This window comes from Amaranthus tricolor, chromosome 8 (genome assembly GCF_026212465.1).
Source record: "Amaranthus tricolor cultivar Red isolate AtriRed21 chromosome 8, ASM2621246v1, whole genome shotgun sequence".
Lineage (NCBI taxonomy): Eukaryota > Viridiplantae > Streptophyta > Magnoliopsida > Caryophyllales > Amaranthaceae > Amaranthus > Amaranthus tricolor.
In genome coordinates, this window is record NC_080054.1 from 19,738,328 (window position 1) to 19,765,738 (window position 27,411).

A 27,411-nucleotide genomic window follows, 5' to 3' on the forward strand; every position below is an offset into this window, starting at 1 on the left:
CACTCTTTAACCGCCTCAATCACCATTCCTTTGCCCCAACACCACCACCACTACCTGCACTCAATGTCTCAATTTCATGGATACCAAAATCCAATATAAACCACATTCACAATCAATGTACTATTTGTCTCTATTTTCGCTTCTTCTTCCACCACCAATTAAGAGCTGCATATTAGCCCAATATACACCACATCCGGCAACAAGGCGTATATTAGGGATGTTCCCCATTGCAGGATTTGCTAACCACTCTTTCAAGTTCGAAAATTTTAATTTTGTAATTAACATTAATCAAATTCAAGTAAGAAACAACTGAAATTGAAAACCTTAAATCTAGATTTGAGAAAATTAGTCAACATCTTGAGTTTGAAAATGAAAGCTTTATTGAATGATCGCTTCTTCTTCATCAGGATTTCAGATTCATACTCATCGATACTATTCTCAACATAAAAACTCAAATCATTGATTTTTTGTCGGCATTAATTTAGAAGAATTATTTTGGAGTTCACCTTTGCACTCAGAAGAAACATGATGGGGAACAGGACCAACAATTGTTTGAATTTTACGGAAAGTTTCTCTCATTTTTTGGTGTTTATCCTCTTTAATTCCAAGGTTTTTCAGTTGTGGGCCTTGTGGCCAAGTATGATCTGATGAGTGATGATATATATCCTCCTAATCGCTGAGCTTATTAGTGAACAGTTTCATTTACTTTGGTTAACGGTTAATTAACAGATCATTGAGGTTGTTTATTCTAAAATAACTAAACTTTAAAGTTGTAGTTAGTAATAACCTTAATTAATAGCAAAATTTATAGTAATAATAAATTAGTATTTAAAACTAAATTTGAATTAAAGGTGTGCATGGTAGCGAACCGGACATGCTTATAAAAAGTTATTCGCAAGCTCAAATTTATTTACAAAAGTCCATGAGTATTAATTTTGTGTCATTTTCCGCTCGTTTATCTTATCGGACAGAAATTACTCCCCTAAATTTTATTTTTTAAAAATATGAATTATGCTCATTAGTCACACTTATTTGTCCGGAAAAATAAGAGGAAAAACCAAAAACAATAGACTATAAAACCATTTAGAAAATTTCCAACACTGTGTAGCAAAGGTACCATCAACCACCCTTATAAATGTGATAAAGAGCAACTATAGCCACATATTAAGCATGCTTAATATTTACCCATGCAAATAGGAATCACAGTTAATTAATTAAGCATGACTAAATGCATCTACCTTATATATAAACATGCTTAAATGTATTTTTGACGTTGATAACATTATTTTATATATATATATCTACCTGATTAAAGTATTTGAAAGCATTAAAATCAATCTTTCAAATTTTTTTCTTTTACATTTTTAGGCACATACCTTAGTTTTTATTTTCTCTATCTCATTGAAATAGTCTAAGTTTGTCCAATTAAAATTTATCTTAGTTAAAGTATTTTTTTCATGACTTACTCTTTCTTTGATTCTCATCTATATATTTAATAGTATTTTTATTCATGTTATCAACATATTTTTTAATAGTATCTTCAAAATCCTTGAGTATATGATTTCAGTTTCTTTCAGAATTTTCTCTAAAGGTGCTCCTCGTATCATAAAATCATTCATCCAATTTGTGTACATATTCTATTCTCAAATCTCAACTAATTTTTTGCAAGGCTATTCAAAACAAATCCGACGACTTAATATCTATCTGACAATATAATTAAAATCGATTTAATTTGACTTCAAAATAAATTTAATATTATATAAAATCATTGCAGACAAAATTTAATTTTAAAACCACTAAAAACAACTAATCTAAAATCAATCCGATAATCTAAATAAATAACTTTAGCTTTTTTCCATAAAGCACGTAAAATACCCTGTCAATCACTCAACAAAGAGTATTAATTACTGCACGAGTTAAACTATTAAGACCTTAGAAGTACATAAATATAGACAAAAGTAGTGAAGTGAAGATTATAAGGCCATTGATTGATAGAGTCCATTAATAATTGAGGTTTCTAAGTACAAAATTTGTTTTGAAATACTTCTACAGTGGTAGTATTTTATTTTAAAATACTTTGTTATATTAAAGTTATTGGTATTATTTATTATTTAAGCTTATTTTATAATTGCGGTTAATGAGTAAAAAAAATATAATCAAGTAGGACTTAGGAGTGTAATCTAATCATCATCATTATCATCATCATCATCATTATCATCATCATCCTACTCAGTATATCCCGCTCTTAAAAAGCTAAGGCCAGGGTCTGAGGAGGGAAGAATGGCGGCAACTCATACCCATAAAGGAGAGCACGGCCAGGAGTGTAATCTAATACTCCATGATATTCTTCCTATTAGTCCCATTTACTTTTGGATTACTATTCACTTATCACTCTTAATATGTATTTTATTCTTAATTTATAAGTTAAAACATAATCAAGTGGAATCTTGTTTAATTCGTCTAAATGTAAGAATTATTAATATCAAATTTTCATAATTTTTAATTAAACATAATTAAAGATATTAAAAGTTAAAATATTATTTCAACAAATGTGAAAAAAGTAAATGAGACTAATAGATTGAATAGGAGAGACTAATTCACCAATTATGAACCTCAAGAATATACCAATTGGACAATTGGGCACTCCACGCAGTATAAGTGATAGGGGCGGAGGTATATGGGGGACTATGCAACATGTGCCCCAATTTTTTTTAAAAAAAAAAAAATTACAAGTAGATTTTTTTATTAGTTCGTGTAAAAATATAAAATTAATACTGAAGTCTTTTGATGATAAATACTCCTCATTTTATTAATTTTGTTTTATTTATTTTGTCCCATTTTTTATTAGGTCGGTTAATTTATTTTGTTTCATTTTCTATTATGGTATTTCGTATTTAAAATTTTAGCAAGTCTTGTATGAGACCGTCTCACCGTAAGACGAACCCATATAAGCAGCTCATTAGTAAAAAAATAAAAGAAAAACCAATAAAAACAGAATTCCCACTTGTACGAGAAGCATTTTTTTTAAATGCGTTAGGCTGATCCAATTGAGGTCATTTCACTGTAAGACGACCTTAATAAAGAATGTGCACTATAATAGATCAATCCACTATTTATTTACAGCACACACATTATTTTAAGAGTATATTTAACTTTTTCTCTAGTTACATTATTTTGAATAAAATGGAATGAATTTAATAAATAAGTTCAAATTGTTATTGATTCAGGTAGTGCATATGATTAAAATAGATGTTGATTATTAGCATTCTTTTATTCAAAAACGCTATTAATTACGAGAAACTTTTTCAAGAATAAGATCACAATTTTGATAAATTTATTGTGATTCTACTTGTCATTTTAATATGAAAAATTGCTAACAAGTGTACAACCATTACACGATAATAATGAAATACAAATTACAAGAATGGAGAATTTGTATTTTTCTTTTGTTGATGTCTAAATACAAACTAGTGAACTACACAATTGCACTAATGAAAACCTTTAAAGACACTTGTGCAACAAAGACTGTTATCCGGGAACTTGATACTTGTTGTAGGAGTGAGATTACTTTCCTTTTGTGATATTTCCCCCACAAAGGTACTTGGGTTTAAACTTAAAACTTAACAACGAGATACAAACAACACAATATACCCTTACAGCCCGTTTGGTACATGGTATTAGAGGGCGGTAATGGTAATAAAATTAAGTAATAAAAAATTTGGTTGTTTGGATGCCTTCAATGGTAATGGATGGTAATAAAATAAGGTAATGAAATTACCAAAAAGGTCCATTTTTATTACCATCAAACAACCTGGTATTAGGCTGTAATGGTAATGAAGTATTACTGTGGTAATAAAATAAGGTAATGTTGTTTCGAGCCGAAGAAAAAAATAATGAAGAAAAAAAAGGTAACGTATGTAATTATCCAAAAAAATATTATTATTAAAAAAATAATCATTAGATAGAATAATTTAGATACAATAATGCTTTTAGATATAAATATACAATAATGAAACTATGAGTCATTACCATTTTTTATTACTAACAACCAAATGCAATCAATGGAATATAATCTTCCATTACCATTCTTTAGTCACGCACACCAAACAAAAGAATCTTTACCAATTCTCATATCCATTCCTTCATTACTATTGCCATTACAACATTTCATTCCCATTACTTCATTACCATCAACCAAACGGGCCGTTAGTACTTAGGGTATACCACTTAACAACAAAGTGTTTGAATGAATTCTAAAACTTGGAAGACTAACAAAAAGTTTATAACTCTTTTTGGAAATCACAAGCAAGAGAGAAACTAAGGAAGTGAATAAGAATTCATATTTTAGTGTGTGCATCCTTTACCCAAAACCCTCTGCTCTCTCTATTTTATTGAATTTGCATCATTTTTCATTTTGGTTCGTCCCACTTAATTTAAATCAATTCTATTTTTGGAAATGGCTTATGGCCCACCACTTTCTTTTAATCTCATCCATACATTTTAATTCTCTTTTAATTTAATCTACACAATTCATTCTTTCTCTTCATTTATTACCACATTTTTTAAATTTACTCATTTTCTCTTTGATGCAAATCAAGAGGACATATCAGAATTTATACAAGTCATCATAGTATACCCAAGGGTCATGGGAAACTAATAACCATTGATGATCAAATTTAATGATCATACTTCAATACCATAATAATTATGGTATTCATAAGCATTATTCCATGCTATAAACACTCTTATAACATCAAAATAAAGATTGAATAAGAAAAGGAATTCAATGCTCATTGTTCAAAGAAGACGAAAAGGCAAGTAGGGGCTAGGCAGCAACAAAAGTCGACTCGGTTGTGGCCTTGACCCACAGGAAAGCCGAGTCGGCTTTATTTGCTAACTAGGTTCTTGTTTTTGCCTTTTTGTCCATCCCTTTGAACCCCTTTGGACCTTGTATTTTAATACAACTTGTCCACCATTAGTATTTGTAGTTCTTGGTAACATATCTTAGGAATTAATATACACTAAATTTTCAACAGTAGCAATATTCCTTTTACAAAAAAATCTGCATAAATTGTTTATGTTTATATCTTTTTCTAAAAAAACGTTGACAATGTCAATGATATTTATTGTTTTAGTTAGATGATAATTGAGTTTTTCTAATTGGATAAAATCGCTAATAATTATAGTAGTTAAGAGAATTTTTTCAATTATTTATTACTTAAAAATACAATTTTCGTTCTATTATATTTACAACAAATAGTGATATTTTTCTAATACGTAGTATATCATAATTAGGTGATAGTATTTAGTCAACTGTTAACTCTAATTATAGACTACACCATATAGTAGAAATTAAAATTAATGGCATGGTGTAGTGAAAATTTGGATTCATTATGTTTTTTGTTTTTTTTGAAAATTGTTGAAAATAAAAAAGGTAATGAGGTTTGTTGATAGGAAAATAGATAGCATCTGTCACCGACTTTAGTAGAAGTAGTAGGATATTGGATTTTGTAGGGAAATCATGAAATTGGGATGCATCAAATCTAATTTAACTGTCTCCCTCTTTGCCCTAATCATTTCCTTTTTTTACAAATCCACCAAAGATTCGCACTTCTGTCTTCTGATTTTTTCCACAATTGCCCATTCTTTTCATTTTCAAATTGTTCTTAATATTCTCACCTTAGGCGTGACAATGAATTAAACTCAAATCTCATTTGGCATGCTTGAACGTTATATACTCCTTTTTATTCGATTTAAATGTTCCATTTGATTTATTAATATTATTCATTAATCACTATTATTATATATTTTATTTTTAATCTATAAGTTATAATATAGTCAAGTGGAATCTTGTTTAATTCGTCTTATTGTAAATTTCATTAATATTAACTTTTTATATTTTCGACGCGAACTTAAATTTAATGTCTTCCGATTTTATTTGGACTCGAATTCTTGGATCTTCAGCGGATTTAGATTATTTCCTTTAAAAAAATTATTTTTTAACAATACATAAATTCTTAAGACTTTTCAAATACTTAGCTAGTTGTGAATTCTACTTAATATATAAATATATTTTTATCTTTTGGAAATGATTATTATAACTCACTAAGTCACTAAACATTTATTCTGGCATTCGAAATTTTAGATGTTGGAATGAGTTTTAAGTACAATATTATGGATTAGGTCAATTGTGAGTCTTATACTCGCTCCTATTCAACCTACTTGTTCTATTTACTTTTTCCACACTTGTCGTGCCAACATTTTAATTTAAATATTTCTAATTGTTCAAATTAAAAATCATAAAAAGTAGATATTATTAACTTTTGCATTGAAACGAATGAAACAAGATTTCACTTGACTATATTTTAATTTATAGATCAAGAATAAAATACAAATTAAGAGCGATTAGTAAATAGTAACCAAAAAGTGAATGAGACAAGTAGGAAGAATAAGAGTGAGTATATGTACTTATTAGCTAATATCTCGCCAATATGATTGTACATTATATAATGTTTAAATAGTAATTGATCAAAAGTTTATTAATGGGCTAGATATGTTTGGCTTATACTTCCTTCGCTTTATATTACTTGCTACATTGTTCATTTTTGGCAAGTTTATGTTACTTACTATATTTTGTTTCTTAGCAATAAAACAACAATATAAATGTTTACAATTTACCCCTATTTTTATTATACTCCATACCTCATTAACTTTTATATCGACCGTTATTTAATCTTTACTTATTCCCAACTAAAATGAATACTTCCATCTATATTTATTTCTCTTTCCCAAAGATTTTTACTCTTCCAACCAACTTTATAAATCCATCTCCCTATTTATTCTGCCTTCAATTCCAACCAACTTAATCAATTGTCAATGCAATCTGCACCGTTCATTGTGTTTTGATACTTAATCTGCACCGTCCATTCGCTAACCCTAAAATTCCCCCTTTATAACCTCCATCATCTTCTAAATCCAATTTCCCACCCTCATTCTCATCCATCTTATGAATCCACCGCCCCTCCACCGTGCATCTCTCTCACTCTCTCTCCCACTCTCATCTTCTGAAATCCACCTATCATTATGCTTTCCTTGAAATCCTTCTTCTGAAGTCGAGATCTGAGTTTTACTTTGGGTTTTTGCTTTGCTTTGAAAACCATTTTTGGAAATCAAACCAAATTTAGATTTAGGTTTTTAATTTGCTTTACTTCGATCTCCGATTTTATATGCAATATGGGTTTTTGATCTCTAATTTTACATTAATCTCCTTTTTCTTTTTCCACTCAAATCAGAATTATTATAAGCGTTAAAAAGGTCTTTTAAGACGTAAATTCCTTTTTCTTAATTGTTTTGCCAATGTGTTGTGTAGTAAGAAAAACAAAACAAAGAAAGTATTATTATTGGACGGTCACTCTTTTCAACCAATTAATTAAAATTGTTTTATTTGATTAATCTAACATTGTTTTATGACGAATTTTGGTTACTCGATGGATCGAACTTGATCAATTACGAGTCTATGATGCATGTACACTCTAATTATTCTGCAAGACTTAGTAAAATCATGAATCTAATTGAAAATTCGCATAACATAAGTACATTAATATGTATATATCTATCAATATTAAAGCATCAAATTTGTAAAATCAGAGTTAGATTTGAGTCGGATTATCGAATTTTTCCTTGAAATACACATCCGACATCACTAAGATTCGGAGTCAAATTATATTATCGAAATAAGAGTGTAATTTCTCTTCCTCATATTCAAATAAGATGTTTTTCCTTCGATCAAGTAGTTGGATTATGGTAAGATTTTGATCTAACTGATATCCCTACTACGAGCAAGGAAAATAAATGTTTTTTAAATAAGTAGACGTAATATGTCTAAATGAGATAAAAATTAGGAGTCAGTTAAATGAGAAGAAAAAAATAAAAGCAATAGTGTGAGTTATAAATGTAAAATAAAATGCAATAAAACATAAATAATAAGAAGAAAAATGTATCAAAACTCCTGGGATAAACAAACTATCTTTGGAGTTATATATATATATATATATGGTCGCATTAAGGTGTAAACCACTTTGATATGTGAACCGTGCGAACAAGGCTTAAGGAGCGTTGTATTTCAGTAAACGGCTACGCTTCACACGGTCATTAATGGCATAATTGTAATTTCGTGACATTCAGATTTTTAGTGGTTTTTACACAATTTTACTTCTCTCTCTTTCGAATTTTTTCTCCTTCGTGAAAAACTCGATTATGAGCTTTGCAAGAACTCCAAAAATCGACTACAAATCAACGAAAAAGGCAAGAACAAATTCTTACATTCATGTTCTTCTTTAATCAATTGATAATAACTAGCTTCTTTTTCATTCTATAGGAGGTTGAAGAACACATTGGTGATTTACTGTTTCACAGCAAAAATTTCTTTCAAAGTCAAAATTTGTTTCGTCTACAATTAATGGTGAATTTCAATCCTATTACTCTTATTTCTTGCATTTTTTCCTAAAACTTTTTAAAATTTGTTTAAAACTTTTTTCTTTTTTTTAGTGTTTTTCAATTTTCCGGTAGACATTTTAAGTCAAGTTATGAATACTTTGTTTGGTATAATATTTGCTTATTTCAGTGTTGCTTTTTGATGTATAATTGTTTCATTTTATTCAAAAAAAATGTTGTTTGAAGCTAAGTTAGTTTCTGAAATAAATGGTGAACAATAACTGTTGTAATTATTTAAATGATATACATATTGCTTTATTAGTGTTATTTTTTAAAATATAAGAGTTTCTTTTTATTAAAATATAGTGTAATTCTCTTTTTCAGGTTCAATTAGAAGAAATTGATGAATTAGTTGTAGATAATGCTAGTTCATCCACACCTAAGCCAATATCTGATTTATGTTTACCTTTATGATGAGGAACCCAAAACAGTAATCCCTCACTGTCAAGCTAACTTACTTCCTGAAGTAAATATGATATTTGATACATTAGATGATGGTTTATGTTTTTATAAGAATTATGCAAATGCTTGTGTCTTTGAAGTTAGATGTTTTGGGGAGAAAAAGTCTAATGGTGTTATTATGATTAAGTATTGTGTTTGTAATAGACAAGGGCAAAGAACTGTGAAATCTAATGCTACGAGAAAACGTTTACATTCTTGTGTGAATTGTCCTGCTATAATTGGTTTTCATAGAACTAAAGACGAAAAATATGTTGTTTTTAAGTTTGTAGAAGGTCATAACCATGGTTTTGCATCTCCTACTACTAGATTGCATATGAAAGGTTCATCTGACATGCACATTGGAAAAAAAAAGGTTTATTTTTAATAATTTAAAGTTGAATGAAGGTCCCACTAGTTCATTTATAATGTGGAAAGAGCAAGTAGGTAGCTACATGAGCGTTGGTTCATCCCTAGATGATTTTAAGAATTTTTATAGGGATTTAAAAGGGTATATTAATGATGCTGATGGTCAAATGTTTGTTGAAATGTTTCTTAGGAAAAAAGAAAATTACCCTAGCTTTTTCTTTGACTTTGAAGTTGATGAATCCAAATCCCTATGCTTGGCATTATGGGCAGATGGTGCATGTAGAAGAAATTATGTTGTTTTTGGGTGACTCTATATGTATAGATGCTACATATAACACTAATAAGTATAATTTAGTATTTGTGCCATTTACGGGTGTAGATAACCATAAGCGGTGTGTTACATTTGCCATTGGTTTAAGTAGCAAGGAGGATGTTGCGTTATATACGTGGCTTTTTCATACTTTTTTGAATTCTATGGGGGGGGGGGGGGGGGGGGGGACAACCGTATTCTATCATTACTGATCAAGACCCCGCTATTAAGATTGCTTTGCCGACTGTTTTTCCAAAGTGTGTTCATAAATTTTGTGTATGGCACATAATGAAAAAGTTTAAGGATAAAGTATTTGTTGAATTGCGTGGTGATGAAAACTTAAACAAATTAATTATTTGGTGTACTATAGGGACATCGAGCCACATGAATTTGAATCTGAGTGGTCAAAATTGCTATTTGATTATAAGGAACATAAGTTTGATGAAAATGTTTGGTTGTCAACTATGTATAATATCAGCGAAATGTGGGTTCCTGCTTATTTTAGATCTATTTATATGGGAGGTTTGTTTAAGACTACATCAAGGTCAGAAAGTGAGAATAACTTTTTTATTTTTTTTGTCAATAGATTTCTCACTTTAGTCGAGCTCCAAATGCCATTTCAAAGCGCAATGGATGCACGTCATAAATTGAAATACTTGAACGTAAGGATAAGTTGTTTACTCCACCACTTAAGACACCATTAATGTTGGAAAAACATGCTGCTTCTATATATACTCTTGCTGCTTTTTATGATTTTCAAGCTGAAATTTGCGCTGCTTATTTTGAATGTGGGCTGGACAAACACCATTTTGATAATGGTAAAGATTGTTTTTCAGTGATTTATTGGGGTAACAAAAGGGTTTTTAATGTTCTCTTTGATCCAACAACACTTGAGGTGGATTGCTCATGTAAGATGTTTAAACGTGTTGAAATTTTATGTAGGCATTCTCTATGGGTTTTTAATGCTAAGGGTGTTAATAAATTGTCTGAGCAACACGTTTTGAGTAGGTGGACTAAGCTTGCTTTAAAAACTCCTATATATGATGTTAATGGAGTACAATTAATTGATTATATTATTGATGATCCAGAAAAAAGGATATTAGGCGATGTTTCGAACGAAGTTCGTCGTTGTGTTGGTCTGGCTGAAAGTAGTATAGATGGTCTTCAAGAATTATTGGAGGAATTAAAAGTCTATTCAAGTGAAGTTTTAGAAAACAAAAACAGTTTAGTGGAATAATCAAAAGATCAGGATGTTTAGGATTTTGTTGGTTGTAAAGCACCCGAAGTTATTAGCATCCAAAATCCAAAAGTATCTTCAAATAAGGGCACTAAAAAGGAAAGTGATACTAATGACAAAGAAGCTCATAGGTCTATAATTTCGAAGCGTTGTAAAACATGTGGAAAGATCGCTGGTCATAAGAGTCGTACATATTTTTGAACTTATTTCTTATCAAAGTTTTTAATTATTTTTTATTTATATTATTCAACTCCTTTTATGAAACGATACAAGCAGCAAAAGGACTACAAGATCACTCAAGTCATGATTTTTAGGGGTATTTTATTATCTTTTTGGTAAGATTTTTGATTATTTAATTATAATTATTTTGATAACCTCAATATTCTATTAAAATTTACTCTTTTATACTTTGATTAGGGACACATTAATCAACATTTTGTGTTGCTGTTGAAGAAGAAGAAGTTATTGCAGATTTCAAGATCAAAATTGATTAGACTGTAGTTTTGTGCTTTTCAATATCAACACTGGTTAGAAATGTAATTGGAGATATTTATATTTCTGTCTACTACAAATATGTTTCTTTCTACTAAAAAACATATAATTATAAATAGTCATTGATGTTACTAGCTATGAACATTCTGAAAAATGTAATTGAACATCATGGATTATTTTCAGTATGAATGTTATGAAAATATTTGTGTAATTTAATGAATGATGAATGAAGTGTAAGTAAACACTACTATAGGATGCATAAATGATACTTTTTGCAAGTTAAATGTTGCTAAACTTCATAAAACAATTATTCTTGTTTAATATACACTGTTTTCTAAGTACATCCTTTTAAATTACATCCCAAAAAGTAACTAAGTCATGACAAAAGTATCACAAGATATTTAATATAACATAAATTGAAAGAAACACTAAGAGTAATATAAAAGAAGCATAAATGATACTTTTTTAGAACTTATATGTTGCTAAAACTTATAAAACAGGTACTAGTGTACCATACATTATTTTCAAATACATAATTTCCAAGTACCGTCACAAAAGTAACTAAGTCATTCAAAAAACCATCTTTGAAAACTACATCATAAAAGATTACACAAATGAGTTTTTTAAACACAACATTTCATATTTCTTTGATTCATCAATTCATGTTCTTTTTCCCTTTGTCAACATTTACTTTCATCTTCGCTTGTCCAACATTAAGATTCTCAAATTCTTCTAACCCTAAATCAAAAGATGAAAAGTCAATGTTAGAAGCTCTTGTCCTAACATCCATAAGTTTGTCAACCACATCATCAATTTCCTTCCACACATTAGGGTTAGAAAGCCATTGTAAAATGGTTGGCGATAAAGAGTCTTTTCGCTTTTTCTGCCCAGTTGAGGTTGTGGCTTGAGTAGCCATTGTTTTCCATCTCTTGAAGTTGTTCATATGATATTAAGTAACAATATCCATATTCCTCTTCATCTTTGTTAATTCCTCAACAATTTCTTGATAAAAAGTAACATTAAACAGTCAGAAAGAAACAATGAATTCAAGATCAATAACATAAAATTGTTAAAAAGCTAACATTAAACGGTTTGACATAAACAAATGAACTTAAAACTGTTTGCAACAATGAACTTTAATCACTAAAAATGAAAACTATTTAAAATAGTAACAAAAATTATAAGACAGAACATTATACTTAAATCAGTAAAAATAAACTTAAAAATGTTTGCAAAAAGTAACATGAAACTCTTAGAACGAAACGTTAAAAGTCTTAAAAGTCTTAAAACATAACAGTACTAGCAAATTAAAAGTAAACTCACATCTTATGACTCATTATGAATCTCCTCATCGCTAACCATCTTGCACCCTTGCGGCAAAGGGATCGACAAATAATCTTATTGCAGCACATTTCGTTGTTGAAATTGGATAATGTTTCTCTCTATCTTCTTTGAAGTGATTGGGTATGTAGATAAATCAAACTCCCCAAGGCCCATAGATCTTTGCTTTCAATTCAGTTTTTGTAACACCCCTGAATTTCCAACCCCTTACACGAAACCAGAAATCGTGAAGGAAGGGAGGAAATTCGGGTGTTACATAAAAAACAAAAGGGAAAAATAATTAAAATAAACGCTAAAGATTAATTAAAAAGGTGAGTGAGTGGAAATTTCGGCAGAATCTCGATTAAAACTGAGAATGTGTCAAGAATATATATATATACATATATATACATGTATATATATACATATATATATATATACATATATATATATATATATATACATATATATATATATATATATATATATACATATATATATATATATATATACATATATATACATATATATATATATATATATATATATATATATATATATATATATATATATATATATATATACATATATATATATATATATATATATATATATATATATATATACATATATATATATATATATATATACATATATATATATATATATATATATATATATACATATATATATATATATATATATATATATATATATATATATATATATATATATATATATATATATATATATATAAATGATTAACATGACTAAACTAATCTAAGGCCTTTAACGTCTTTCAAAAAAAAAAAAAACGTCACGACGGAATGAATCATCGTTGGCTTCACAAATCATCAACTCTAACGAGGATCGTGGTTCCAGTGTTAATGCATCGATCTGACGGGTACTAAAGGAGTATTCTCCCTACTGTACATCCAAAAACTACACAGCGGATCTATGGATCATACGAGGAGTCACATGGCTCCATACAAAAGAAATTATACAATCCCAAAAGAAAACTTTACAAGTATTATAGAAGCTACAAGCATTAGACAATTTATACACAATTGTTACGATCGTACTCCGCTCTTTTCCCCAATGCAAAGCAAAAATAGCTCCTATACCTGTCATGTCAAGCTATGATCCTCCTGCTGCTCAACATAATGACCATGGTCAAATGTGTCATAACAGGAACATCATAGAGAGTCATGAGAAAACAACAACAAACACATACACGTCAGTAATTAATGAACTTATAACAATTAGAGTCATTGAACAAAACTATAGACAACAATATAGTGTGGCAATAGCAAGTCTACTCATCTGTCTAAACGCCTCTATTTACTCATAATTTCTCTTTCAAACTACTAATCTCTCGAAATATATTCAAGGGTAGTGAATCCTTTCTCTATTCATGGCATAGTGACACGGCCAAGGGCGTTATCGGCCATCCGGCTCCCATGGCAAAGTATGAGCTCATGCCCCCTCTAGCTGACCCTCTTAGGTCCTACCTTCGGGAAAAACTAACACACTGGGGTATTATCAGTGAAGAGGCCACCATATTGGGGTTTGCAAGGCCCGCATGGTATCACCTCGGTCAAGGAGCGGTATCGGCCATCCGGCGCCCAGTGACCCAAGCATGCTCATACCCCCCTTACGGTGGTCCCGTCGAACCTCACCTAGGGGACTATTAAATCAATCGGACATAATCCAGTTGAGTCACGCCAACTAATCATACATCAAGGCTTAATAAGTAAGAAATCACTTCGATACCACACACAACCATGGTGCGTTCTCTACTATTTAGAAATCTGTTCTCATAGTCTCCTAATGTTTTCATTCTACTTGCCTATATCACTATTATGACTATACGCTAGTATAGTTTACTTTCTGGCGCTCTATAATTCTAATACAATGTATATAATCATGAAATATTGATAATACTTTGAAACAATGAATATGATAATTAATTACTGCGTGTACGTACCTACAAGCGTTACTGCACGATCACAAGTTACAAAAATCACCCAACTAAGGGTCTACTTTCCTCTTATAAACTAGGAACCTATACAAGTTAGGAATAGAACTTATAAGTTCTCTTAACTACTTTGTCATACCAGCTAGAACCCAAGGTAACCACTATCATCCATTCACGACAAGTTTTCAATTACTTCTAGCACGTACGCATCTCATTCAACACCAAACATAATCCTCAATTTAACAATAACACAAGTTTTTCCACTGGCAAAGAATAAAAGGATTATTTCGACTGTTTCATTACACCAACTAACTTTGAGTTATAATGATTCACACTTAAGTCTCATAAGGTTAAATATAACACTACTATGACATGAGGACAATTCTTAAATTGGTCGGATCGCAACATTCTTCGCTACATCCTCCAAAGTTAGAGAGACTACAATCGAGCATCACCACAAGCAACTTAACAACCTTCTACAATAAGTTGATATCATTCTCATGGCCTTACTAAGATTATGTATTATGATTTCAATAACAACCTAATAAGAATACTTGTAATTCCCAACAATCAAAGCATAACAACTAGCAACTATTATCTCCAATTTAACAACCAAGATCACTTCCACAGTCAACCACAATCATCACCATTACTAACTATCATAACAAAAATCAATCAACTAAGTTTCAAACAACGTTTAAGGTTATATAATCAATCATCACACCATCAAAATATAGGATAAACGCACACCATTTGTAATTTCATTTCTAAATCCAAATCCTAATCATTTCGTGTTCAAAGATAACATTTAATTACTACCCACACTAAGATTCAAAGAACTTAACACAAAAATCAACATCACACATAACCCTTATAAACTTTTAATTGAAAGAAGAAGAATCAAATGGAAGAAGAGGAGATGGCTTACAAGGTTTAAAACTAGCAAGAATGGTGAAGAGGTGGATGAAGGTCGTGGTGGTGATGCACGAGGGCCAAAACTGGCTGGAGAGAAGCCTTAAATCGGACAGCAGCTGGCGGCTGCTCGTGGGTTGGCTGCTGGCTACTCACAGCGAGGGAGGAGGGAGAAGAGAGTGTGTTGCGGTGGCCGCCTGTAGAGGAGAACAAAACAACGCGGCCCGCTGCTGGTAGTGGTCACAGTGGCGCGGCTGCTAGTTCTTCAAACTGAGGGAGGGAAGTGAGAGAAGAGGGAAAAGAGAAAGAAGGAGAAGAAGGAGAATGACGGCTAGGTTTTGAGCAACGAGGTTTTATGCGTTTTATCCTTGTTATTCTTATCATCATCATCATTATTATTATTATTATTATTATTATTATTATTATTATTATTATTATTATTATGTTTATTTATTATTAGGTTTATTTATTTATTTATTTTTATCTCGATTTATTTTTTTGCGAGACACAACTAAGATACTCACCTTCGTGGGCTCACACATTTTAATAAAATAATCGTTTTGATTCGAACCTCTTTACTTAAGAAACCGTAACTATATTTTTAATATATATATATATATATATATATATATATATATATATATATATATATATATATATATATGTATATATATATGTGTATATATATATGTGTATATATATATATATATATATATATATATATATATGTACATATATTTATATATATGTACATATATATATATATGTACATATATATATATGTACATATATATATATGTGTACAAATATATATATGTGTACATATATGTATATATGTGTATATATATATATATATGTGTGTATATATGTATATATATGTGTATATATATATATATATATATATATATATATATATATATATGTGTATATATATATATAAAAGTTAACATTTAAATTCATGTATGCAAGAAATTTATTAAAACTAGTCCAGAAATAATTAAATATAATTGTAAAATCTTTAAAAAACTATTAAAAAATTAAATAATTACGTCATTAAAATCTCGAGGTGTTACAGATTTAGCTCTCTCTTTCAACAGATCGTAAGTCCAGTGTTGTACTAAAGGTAATTCTTTTGAAGGTCAAACTCCTCTCATACTAAACCTATGATAAAATGCTAATTTCAAGATAGTAATGCAAACATGAATGTATTTCAATTCCTTATATTGTGCCTTTTTCACATTTTCTCTAAGCTTTTTCAACACCCAACCACACCAATCCAAAGATCCTATTGCATCAACATCATCCAAAGGCTTAATTAAGCTCCAATCTACTTGTTTGTGAAGAGTGGGAGCCAAACAGGTAACCATCACATACATTACAAAGAACCGTTTAAAATTAGGTCCTCCATCCCTTAAATTGGTCACAATCTTATCAAACAATTTTTGCGAAGATATTTCGCTACTTTGACAATCATCTAGTTTCTCCTTCCATTGGTCAACCAAATAAGAATCAGGGTTATTCTTCCTTTGCCTACTAGTTTCAATAATAGGGTTTGATTCATTGATTGGCAAACCAAAAATGTCACATATATCAAACGCCGTTATTGTAAACTTGGTGGTTTCCTTCACAATAAAGACACTTGTCTCAGTGTCGTATTGTTTGATGAACCAAGGCACAATACCATGAAAGGTTTTCAACAAATTAACATGCAATAGACCATCAAAACCAATTTCTTTCAAATCTTCTTTTTGTTTCAAAGACATCATATCACCTAAAAGCATAAGTCCCCCGCATTTGAAAGTAAATGAAAGGATTCTTTTCGCCTGCCACATAAGAAATATTAAAAATATGTTACTAAAAACCAAAACTATTTAAAAATCAACATAATTATCATCGATAGCAACTCTTTTACAAGATGTATACATAAAGATGCACTACAGAACAAAATAAAATAATTAAAAATAACAGTTTCGGATCACTCACTCCTCAAGTTTAACAACAATAGACGTAGATGCAACATCCTTCTTCGAATTACGCTTTACCAATTACATATTTTTGCTAACAATACTTTTCTGAGAAGCTAAACTTAATTGCAAAGCACGACTTCTAGTCAACCTAGAAGTTGATTGACTTTGAACATCTACAAAGAAAAATAATTTCTTTTAAAGCAAGCAAAAAAAAAAAAAAAAAACTTTATATAAGTTAAAGTTCTTAAAATGCAAACCTATTGACTATTTTCCTTTCCTTCTATTCACAATCTTCATCTTTGTTTCAATTTCTATCATAGAAAAAAGAAAATTTTAATTACAATAACACTCAATGAAAAACAACATGAAACAATTAAAAGGTAATAAATTGTTGGAAAGTAACAACAAGAAACACACAAAAAAATAATAGGGACTCATTTAAAAAAATACCTTTTTCTTCCTCCTCACTGTCATTAGTTTCCAATTCAGATTCGCTTTGAACATCATTCGCAGATTCACTTTCACTTGAACTTGTGCTAGTGAAAATCTATGACGACACGAGCTTTGAAACTTTTTTGATAGTTTTCAATCATTATACAGCACATTAAAAACAATAAATTGTTAGAAAGTAACACAAATTCATATTAAAATTAAAAAAATAAATTTTATAGCTTTACCTGCCTCCTTTCCATTTTTTTTCTTTTGTTGTTGACGTAGAACCTCGTCTACCTTCACGTGTAAGATTTTCCATCACTAGATATACAAGTATATAGTTTCATGTTATAATGTACAAATAACATTTAAAAAATTTAAAATTATCTTAGACTTGGATACCTTATTCAGGTACAACTTGTTCAGCCTCTTGATTTTCCTCATTAATATTAGCTTTTTCATCTGTAGATATTTTTCATGTGTTTATCAAATAAATGCAATAATTTATAATATAAAATTAAATAATAATATATAATTTGCATATCTTCTTCATCTTGCTCAATTTCTTCATGTCCGCTAGTTACTGATTCATATTCTGAAATGAAATCATCTTTTGCTTGCTCATCAACATTAACTTTATCTAAAAATAACATGAATTTTGACAATAGTTAAAAATATTATTTAAAAAGTAACATGAATTTCACATAACGCAAAGCAAAAAAATAAAAAAACTACATTAGATTATGCACCTTCATTTGCCACTTGTGGCGTTGTTGCTGTCTCAACTGCGTATATAAAAAAATTTAGACAGTAGTTATATATTTTGACATAGTTATAAATTTGGACAGTAGTTAAAAGCAACATGAATTTCACATAAAGCAAAGCAAAACAAATAAAAAACAACATTAGATTATGCACCTTCATTTGCAGGTTCGGGCATTGGTACAGCCTTAACTGCGTTAAAAAATTTATAACTTATATTTATATGATGAAAACTAACTAAATATATAATTATTTAATTAATTTAAATTTGCATACCTTCTTTGGATTGATCATCTTCACGTTGTGTCCCTAAATCTTGCTCTGCAATGATTTCAAGAATTGTGTATAAATAACATGAAATTTAAATAAAAGTAATATAACAATCATGAAAAGTAACATCAAATTATACAGAACAAAAATAATAATAAACATTAGTTAATAAGATCATTAAAACATAATAATACCTAAACTTGCTTCATTGCCTTTTCTACGTTTTAATGATGATGGAATAGAACATATAGGCAACAAAAAAGTTTGTCTCAATTCCTCCTCAATACCTGTATCAACATCAACGGTTTTTTGAGGTTTGGATGATGTTGATGTATTTTCATCAATGAGTCTAAAATACATAAAAAATAATATATTAGAAAGTAACAATAAATGATCAAATGATAGCATGAAATATGTTAACATAAAGAGTACAAATAACATGAAACTCTATGAAAATAACATGAAAACAATGTAGAGTAACATGAAATGGTACAGAAATAGATTAAATTTTGTACCTTCATTTTCAAGCTCTTCACCTTGCACTTCAGTATCAGTGATTTTGTTTACAAAAACTACACACTTTTCTATTATAGCATTTATAAAAATATTAATTAAAATTGACATAAAACATCTAAAAAAGCATATAAGTTAATAAAACATAATAATACCTTTACTTGCATCATTCCCTTTTCTACGTTTTGATGACGATGGAGTAAAACATAAAGGCAACGAAAGAGTTTCTTTCAAGTGCTCTGCAATATCTGTATCAACATCAATGGATTTTTGACGTTTGGATGATCTTGTTGTTTTTTGCTTCAATGAGTCTAAAAAACATATAAATTAATATATTAGAAAGTAACAATAAATCAACAAATCATAACATGAAAAATGTTAAAAAAAAATAATAAATGAATATATAGCAACCTTCATGTTCAACTTTTTCTTTTTTTTCTTCCGCTTTTCCTCTTTTCTCTTTGCAATAAGTTTGTTAATACTCTCAACCTCAGTTGGTTCAGTAGACTGTTGAGAATTTCTAGTGAAAACCATCTTATATAATATGAAAACACGAAAAACAAATAAGAACATGCAGAAACTAAACAGGAAAATAACAGGAATATAACATAAAAAAACACATAAACCATGAAAAATAACATTACAAACAAAACAAAAACGAGAACACAAGACTACTCTCATAAAGAGGATACATACATTTAGTAAACAAATGACAAATCTGAGTACATGTACAAAAACACAACAAAAAAAAGTATAACAACACAAATATGTCATATAAACAATACATAAACCATAAAAAAACATCAAATTACACAATATAAAAATAAAAAAGAAACAAAATGAACATCAACAGTACAAACAAAAACAGTAACAACATTAAAATGAATAATAGTACAACACAAAACATGAACACAAAAACAGGAACAAAAAAATAGAAAAATAAAAAGCAACATTAAAATGAACATAAAAAACACAAAACATTTACCAAAAACAAAAAAAAAGGATACATAAACGATTGTGAGGTAATCAAGTAAACAATAGTGACAACCAACTTATGTAATCTGAAAACAAACGCAAATTTGGACATAAAAACAGCAAAATAATATAAAACAATATATAAACCATGAAAATTATAAGAACATAAGACTACTCTCATAAAAAAAGATACATGCTTATACTAATCAAATGACAATTATGAGTTCATATACAACAACACAACACATAATATTAGAATACGTTTTGAGAACAGATAAGAAAATAACAATACAAAAATGACATAAAACAACACATAAACCATAAAATAGAACATCAAATAACACAATAAAATCAAAATAAAAACAATAAAATAAAACATGACCCATGAACAACAGTAAAACAAAAGAATACAAAGAAAAAACATGAACACAAAAATAGAAAAAGATAAAAACTCAGGAAAAATAAAAAGCAACATAAAAATGAACATGAACAACACAAAACGTTTATGTTTGTTGTTTAAAAAAGTTAAATCATGAAATGTTTGTTGCTTTACAATTGTAATCATGAAATGGAGTAGCAGCAATTGAAGAAAAGCAATGACAAATCGCAAATCGGACATACTTGAAAAGCATGAACAATGTAATCACAAAATACTTGAAACACAAATCGAAAGTGCAAGTGAAGAAATCAAAAAACCTAATATGAGAAATGGAGTAGCAATTGAAGAAAGTACTTAGAAATGAAGAAAACAACAAACTGAAACCCTAACAAAAAAAAAAAACCCAATTCAAAACGGAAATCAAACAAAATAATCAAAACGGAAATGCAAGAGAAAACAACAAAAATGAAGAAAAAGTAAAATGCATACCAAAAGGCGAAAATCGAAGACAATATGATGAAAAAGAAACCAAAGTAATAATCCAAACACACCAGTGAAGAGTATAAATGATGAAGAAATCAGGATTCTAGAGAGAGAAAACCAAAAAAAGGGAATGAAAATTGAATACAAATAATAACGTACAAGAAACAGTAAGAAAGTTGACAAGATATTCCCGCGTGAATCCTACCCGTCGATTCAAATCCAACGCTCCTCAGTGAATGTTCGCACAGTTTGCACTTTAACAGAGGTTTACGCCTGAACTTCTATATATATATATATATATATATATATATATATATATATATATATATATATATATATATATATATATATATATATATATATATATATATATATATATATATATATATATATATATATATATAATGTTGTTAGATCAGGATTCTACCTAGGATTGTTGAGAGGGTATGATCCAAATTAGTAGAATCGTATTGTAGGACCATGTGATCCTATAAATATGCGATAATATGCTTTGGATAACTGATTATCAATTATATTTGTTCTTTTTCTTGGTTTTTAGGTGTAAATAAAAATTTATTTGACTTAATCTATTAAGTTTGAAAAAGAATACTTATAATGATTATTTTAAAATAATAAATAAAAAAAACTTGAATTTTGTACTCTTATTTATATACTTTTATAGTCTTGAAAGGTCCATGGCCCACAAACTGAAAACAAAGGTTGGATTATTAAAAAAAAAAAAATCAGTAGTTTGGATTATTGCAGGTAATGAAAAATAGATTCGATTATTATAAAAAAGAAGAAGATGAGATGTAACCTGATATAGCAGGTCATTTTCTAAAGGGTCCATTGGCAACAAATTGAAAGCAGAGGTCGAATCATTAAAAATTTTTCAAAAAGTGGGACGGATAATGGAAAATAAATTGGATGATTCACAATAGTTAATTTTCCTAATAAAATTGGAAAAATAATAAAAAGGATGACCAAAAATAAGGAGAGGATTAGAAAATAGGTTAACAAATCAAAATAATTGCACAACAATTGAAAGTTAGAGTAAACACCAACTAGGGAAATAGGGTCCACATGAATGAACTAGCAAATGATTGGGGACAACAATGAAATCCAACCCCTTAATGTCACATTGGTTTATTATTACAAAACATAATTAGGAGTTTTAAGTATGTGGACTTAAATAAAACAATATGGTAATGCTATAAAAAGTCATAGTTATTATTATATTTGTTTCTGTTAAGAAACTTTCGAATTTGTAAAGGAGACTTTAAGAGGGAAATACCTTAGAATTAAGGGAAGTGAGATGATTTGACCTCCGCGAGTGGTGTAACTACAACTACAAAGAAAGACTAAATCGGGGGCTAATGTCCCAAAAAAGCCCTCTGATGCTTAAGTCAGACCGGAAAATGTAAGTAGTAAGTGTGAGTCTCAAAATAGAATCGCGTAACCTTATTTCTGTAGAAGGATGATTTATTTATAAGAGTCTATATATAGGAGTTGTAACTGCCGGTTGGTTATTTTTGTGGTGTTGCCTCATGGAGAATTTGTCCAGCGAAGTGACATAGTGACGGCGGTTATCTTGAGATGGTGGGCGGTTACCCATGAAAGTATCTTCAGTTGATGTGAAAGTGGAAAACTGTTGTGTGATGTCTGATTTATGTGATTTTGACTGTTATTGACTTCAAGGGTCGATATTGACTTGTACTTTTGACCCTTGACCTATTGACCAAGGGTATTTTGGGTATTTCGAGTATGTGGGATTTTTAATCCCCAACATTGGCCCCACGCATATAGGAGAAAAGAGGATGCTCCTTGTGAAAGACGATCTTGGCCTATATACGGAAAGATGTGGTTAAATTACTTTTCAAGAAGATTAATACACCTTATCAAAGGCATTTCGTCGTCTTAGAGGTGCTATATCTTGGATTTGAAATGTCTCGGATCTCGGAGATAGCTTACGCAGCCAAGTCCTTGAACACTTAATTTCCCATCCTTAAAAGTTGATTTGAGTCATCTACGTTTCAGATTATTATCAAGGCATGATTTGATTTGGCCCCAACTATCTGGTTGGGCCAATAAGGGGGGTCCGACTTATTGAAGTCTCGGACCAGGAATCAAGACTTGACTTGATTTTGGCCCAACCTCTCTATAGGGCCAATAGGGGGTCCGACTTGTTGAAGTTTCGGACCACGAATCAAGACTTGGCTTGATTTTGGCCCCAACTCTCTATAGGACCAATAGGAGGTCCGACTTATTGAAGTCTCGGACCAGGAATCAAGACTTGGCTTGATTTTGGCCCCAACTCTCTGTAAACCAATAGGGGGTCTGACTTGTTGTAGTCTCGGACAAGGAATCAAGACTTGGCTTGATTTTGGAAAGGTATCATTGCCAGGTTTCAAGTTGAGCATGAACAGTGTTTGTCAGAGCATTTATGGCATTATAAATACTCACCTACCCAATCATTTTCAATACTTTTCAAAAATCTTCTAGTGAGAGAAAATTTCAAGCAAATTCAACTTGAATTCTAGTGAGAGAAGCTCTGACAGTTGGCGATTTTCTAACAAATTTCATACTTGGTCAAGTTCATACTAGGTATGCTCTAAATTTTGCCTTTTTTCATAATTTTCTTGAATTAGTGTTTAATCTTCAATTAATTTTTGTTGATCTTCAAACTATTCTTGTTGATCTTCAAACTGTTGGTGATTTTCAAATAATTTATTTGTATAGCTTTTGATCTTTATCTATCCAACATTCCCCAATTTTGTTGAGTGTATCAATTTGTTGAGTGTGAGTCTCAGAATAGAATTGCGTAACCTCATTTCTGTAGAAGGATGATTTATTTATAAGAGTTTATGTATGGGAATTGTAACTGCCGGTTGGTTAATTTGTAGTGTTGCCTCATAGAGAATATGTCCAGGGAAGTAACATAGTGACTGTGGTTATCTTGAGATGGTGGGCGGTTATCCATGAAAGTGTTTTCAGTTGAAGTGAAAGTGAGAAACTGCTGTGTGATGTATAATTTATGTGACTTTGACTGTTATTGATTTTAAGGGTCGATATTGACTTGTACTTTTGACCCTTGACCTATTGACCAAGGATATTTTGGGTATTTCGAGTATGTGGGATTTTTAATCCCCAACAACATTGTTAGCAAAAATAATTTTTAAAATCTAATTTTCCAGCTTTAATCAGTGTTAAACATGCCTTGCGCTTCTTTGTTCTCATTGTTTTTTTTACGTAGTTTTCAAATATGTATTCCAAGCTTAATACCAATCAATATATTTAGATAAAGTATATGATAAAATTTCATATGTTGAAACAAAATTTAACCAACATTTCCCGTTGAAATAATATTTTGACATGTAGATATATATACATGATAAATCATGTATAAAAATCTCTCTTCTTAAATATAATATTTATTTGAGGAAAATCAAATGGGAACGAAACGAGTATAATTCAAAAGGTATAAAACAAATTATTTTTTAGAATGTCAGTCTTTAATGTATAATATGTTTGTTTATTGATTTTGATTTTTATTAGTATGTTTGTTTGTTGACTTTTAAGTTTATATGTGTACTTCATTTGTTGATAATATTCTTACAAGTTTTAATTCGTTAGTTGGATTTTATTTATTTATCGGTGTTTTTATTGTGAACCGGACACAATTGATTTGGGACTAAGTCAAGATTAGTCAATGGATTGTCTTAAGAAAGATTATGCTTGTTTTGGGGTTAGTTTTTGCTATCTAGTCAAATCTTGTAATAAGATCACCTTGAATAAGTCATCCTAAAATTGAGATTCTTCATGGTTAATCATAGTTGGGATTATTATAGAAAATAAAATAAAAGATTAGATTATTTTAAGTAATTTTGCTACGTTCAATAATGAAACATCAATTTTTTTGTTTATGCGCCCAAAAGGACAATTTTTACCCCTTTTTAAAAGTTGTACAATCCAAAAGGTCTAACCTGACCCTGATCCGTTCCACCCGTTATTTTACGGGTTTCTCAGGTTCAATCATTTTTTGGGTTTGAGTCAAAATTTCCAGGTTTCAAGCCAGTTTTTTCGGTCAGGTTTCGGATCAATTATCAGGTCTGATCAATTTTTCCCAAGTCTAATTGTTACCTTTATTAAACCCTTTTTTCTTTTTAGAAGTATTACAAGATTTAACAAATAATCCACTACCAAAATTATCCCTATTGTCACTATTGTTTTTCAGTCGTTCTCTTGAGAGACCGTCTCTTTGAGAGACATCTCTCAGTCCCAGCCCATTAAACCTTAATATCCACTTACTGTATCTTTAATGCCTACTTATAATATACTTAATGCCCACAGAAAAAGTACTTAAAATGCCTTCTATAATATTCTTAATGCCTATCTAGAAACTTAACCTACTAGCATACTTATCATATCCTTAAACCTACTTACAATATTCAATACCCACCGAGTAAGTACTTAAGTACTTACAATAATCCAAATGGCTACTTACAATATTCCTAATGTCTATCAAGAAACTTACTCTATATTTTTCTTTTTGGGCCAGCCCAATTAGAGATGGTCTTTTAAAGAGACCGTCTCTCACAAGAATTTGTGATTGGTTTTTGACACAATTTTCTAGTATGAAGTGTTGCCTTCACTACTTCTTCTAGAGTTAACGAATTTTTACCCATCACAAATGACTCAACAAAATTTTCATAATTTGACTGTAAACAAACAAGTAGAATCAAAGCAACATCCTCATCATCTATCTTAATATCCAAATTTTGTAGATCTAATAAAATATAATAAGTTTTCTAGATGCTCTCTTAATGGTGTACCTCACTACATTCGGAGACTTGATAATTGTTGTTTTAGAAGCAGTATATTGGATAAAGATTTGGTCATATATAACGACTCCAATTTCAACCATGAGTTCAAGACCGTAACTTGATCAACGACCTTTATGATGATATGTTCATTCAGACTTAGCAAAGTGGTAGAGTGAGCCTTCTACTCCATCGCCTCTAACTGCCCCTCAGTCAATCCGTCTCTAGATCCTGAAGTAGAAGCCCTAAACGCTTTAGAAACGAACATCAAATTTGTTGCTGCTTTAAAAACGCTCCCATTTTTACCTGTCAAAGCCCTAAACTTTACTTGCTACTAAATTTCTCAATTTTAATTAATGAATCTCTACCCATTGTTTCCCTCAAAAAACACTTTGAGGCGAAAACATGTGTTCTTGATGCCAATTGTTGTGCGAATAGCGGAAGCAATTACCCAAAACAGCCGAGAAACGATAATAAAGAAATAAATAACAATAAGAAATCACATCAACAATTTAACGAGGTTTACTATCAATGTGATAACTAAGTCCACCGAGCTACCAGAACAGTTTTCATTATGTCATGAGAATACACAAACAAGATGATACAAAATAAGTTGTTAGCTCACTAATTTTGTGGTTGTTAATTTAATGTTTTTCTTCTTTCTCTTTTTAACCCTAAACCTAAGTAATGGGTGGTTTGTATAGTAACCCTCTTAATACAAATGGAAATTAGGTTTAAAGAAAACTGATTAAAAAACCATAATTACTGAAATCTGAAGTGGAAACGTGCAATCGTGCATAATCTCTGCCGAGATTAATGTAATATTGGCAGATATTATTAATCTCGCCCAAATCCACTTTAAGTCTCGGGCAAAAATAAATCTTTCCTTACGTTACGGTATTCTAAGAACTTTAATCTCGACCAAATTGATCGAGATAATCAATCTCCCTCGTAGACTCAATCTCGCCTAAAGTTATTATCTTTTCTCATATTAATCATGATCGAGATTATAGTATGTTGCTGACAGAAACTTCTTCCACTACTCCTTTTATTTCTTTCCATGTTCCAAACTTAGATTAAGTCACCAAACATAAACAAATCAAATGAAATTCAAGTTCAAGATACTTTACCTTGGTTGTAGGAACTTAGTCATATGAAAGAGTAAGAAACCAAAAATTGTTGCCTTGTTAAGTGTAGAAGTAGAATTTTGAAGAATTGGTAAAGGAAATGGCTTAGAAAGTTAATGAATGACCTTGACTTT

General features: G+C 29.9%; 1 protein-coding gene across 1 annotated transcript; it reads right to left on the reverse strand.

Annotated features, from left to right (window-relative positions):
• Positions 1 to 13,536: 13,536 nt before the first annotated feature.
• Positions 13,537 to 26,254, reverse strand: LOC130821627 (uncharacterized). Its single transcript, XM_057687414.1, has 18 exons — positions 26,168 to 26,254; positions 25,977 to 26,048; positions 23,118 to 23,174; positions 22,875 to 23,011; positions 19,976 to 20,073; positions 19,649 to 19,804; positions 19,496 to 19,564; positions 19,175 to 19,267; positions 18,987 to 19,031; positions 18,867 to 18,902; positions 18,698 to 18,733; positions 18,351 to 18,588; positions 18,194 to 18,245; positions 17,967 to 18,086; positions 17,774 to 17,827; positions 17,533 to 17,689; positions 17,321 to 17,372; positions 13,537 to 13,810 (listed from the first exon to the last, which is right to left on the reverse strand). Exons 1-12 carry the CDS (start codon positions 26,252 to 26,254, stop codon positions 18,407 to 18,409), a joined length of 1,068 nt encoding a protein of 355 aa, XP_057543397.1. The 3' UTR covers positions 13,537 to 13,810; positions 17,321 to 17,372; positions 17,533 to 17,689; positions 17,774 to 17,827; positions 17,967 to 18,086; positions 18,194 to 18,245; positions 18,351 to 18,406.
• Between the last annotated feature and the right edge of the window lie 1,157 nt (positions 26,255 to 27,411).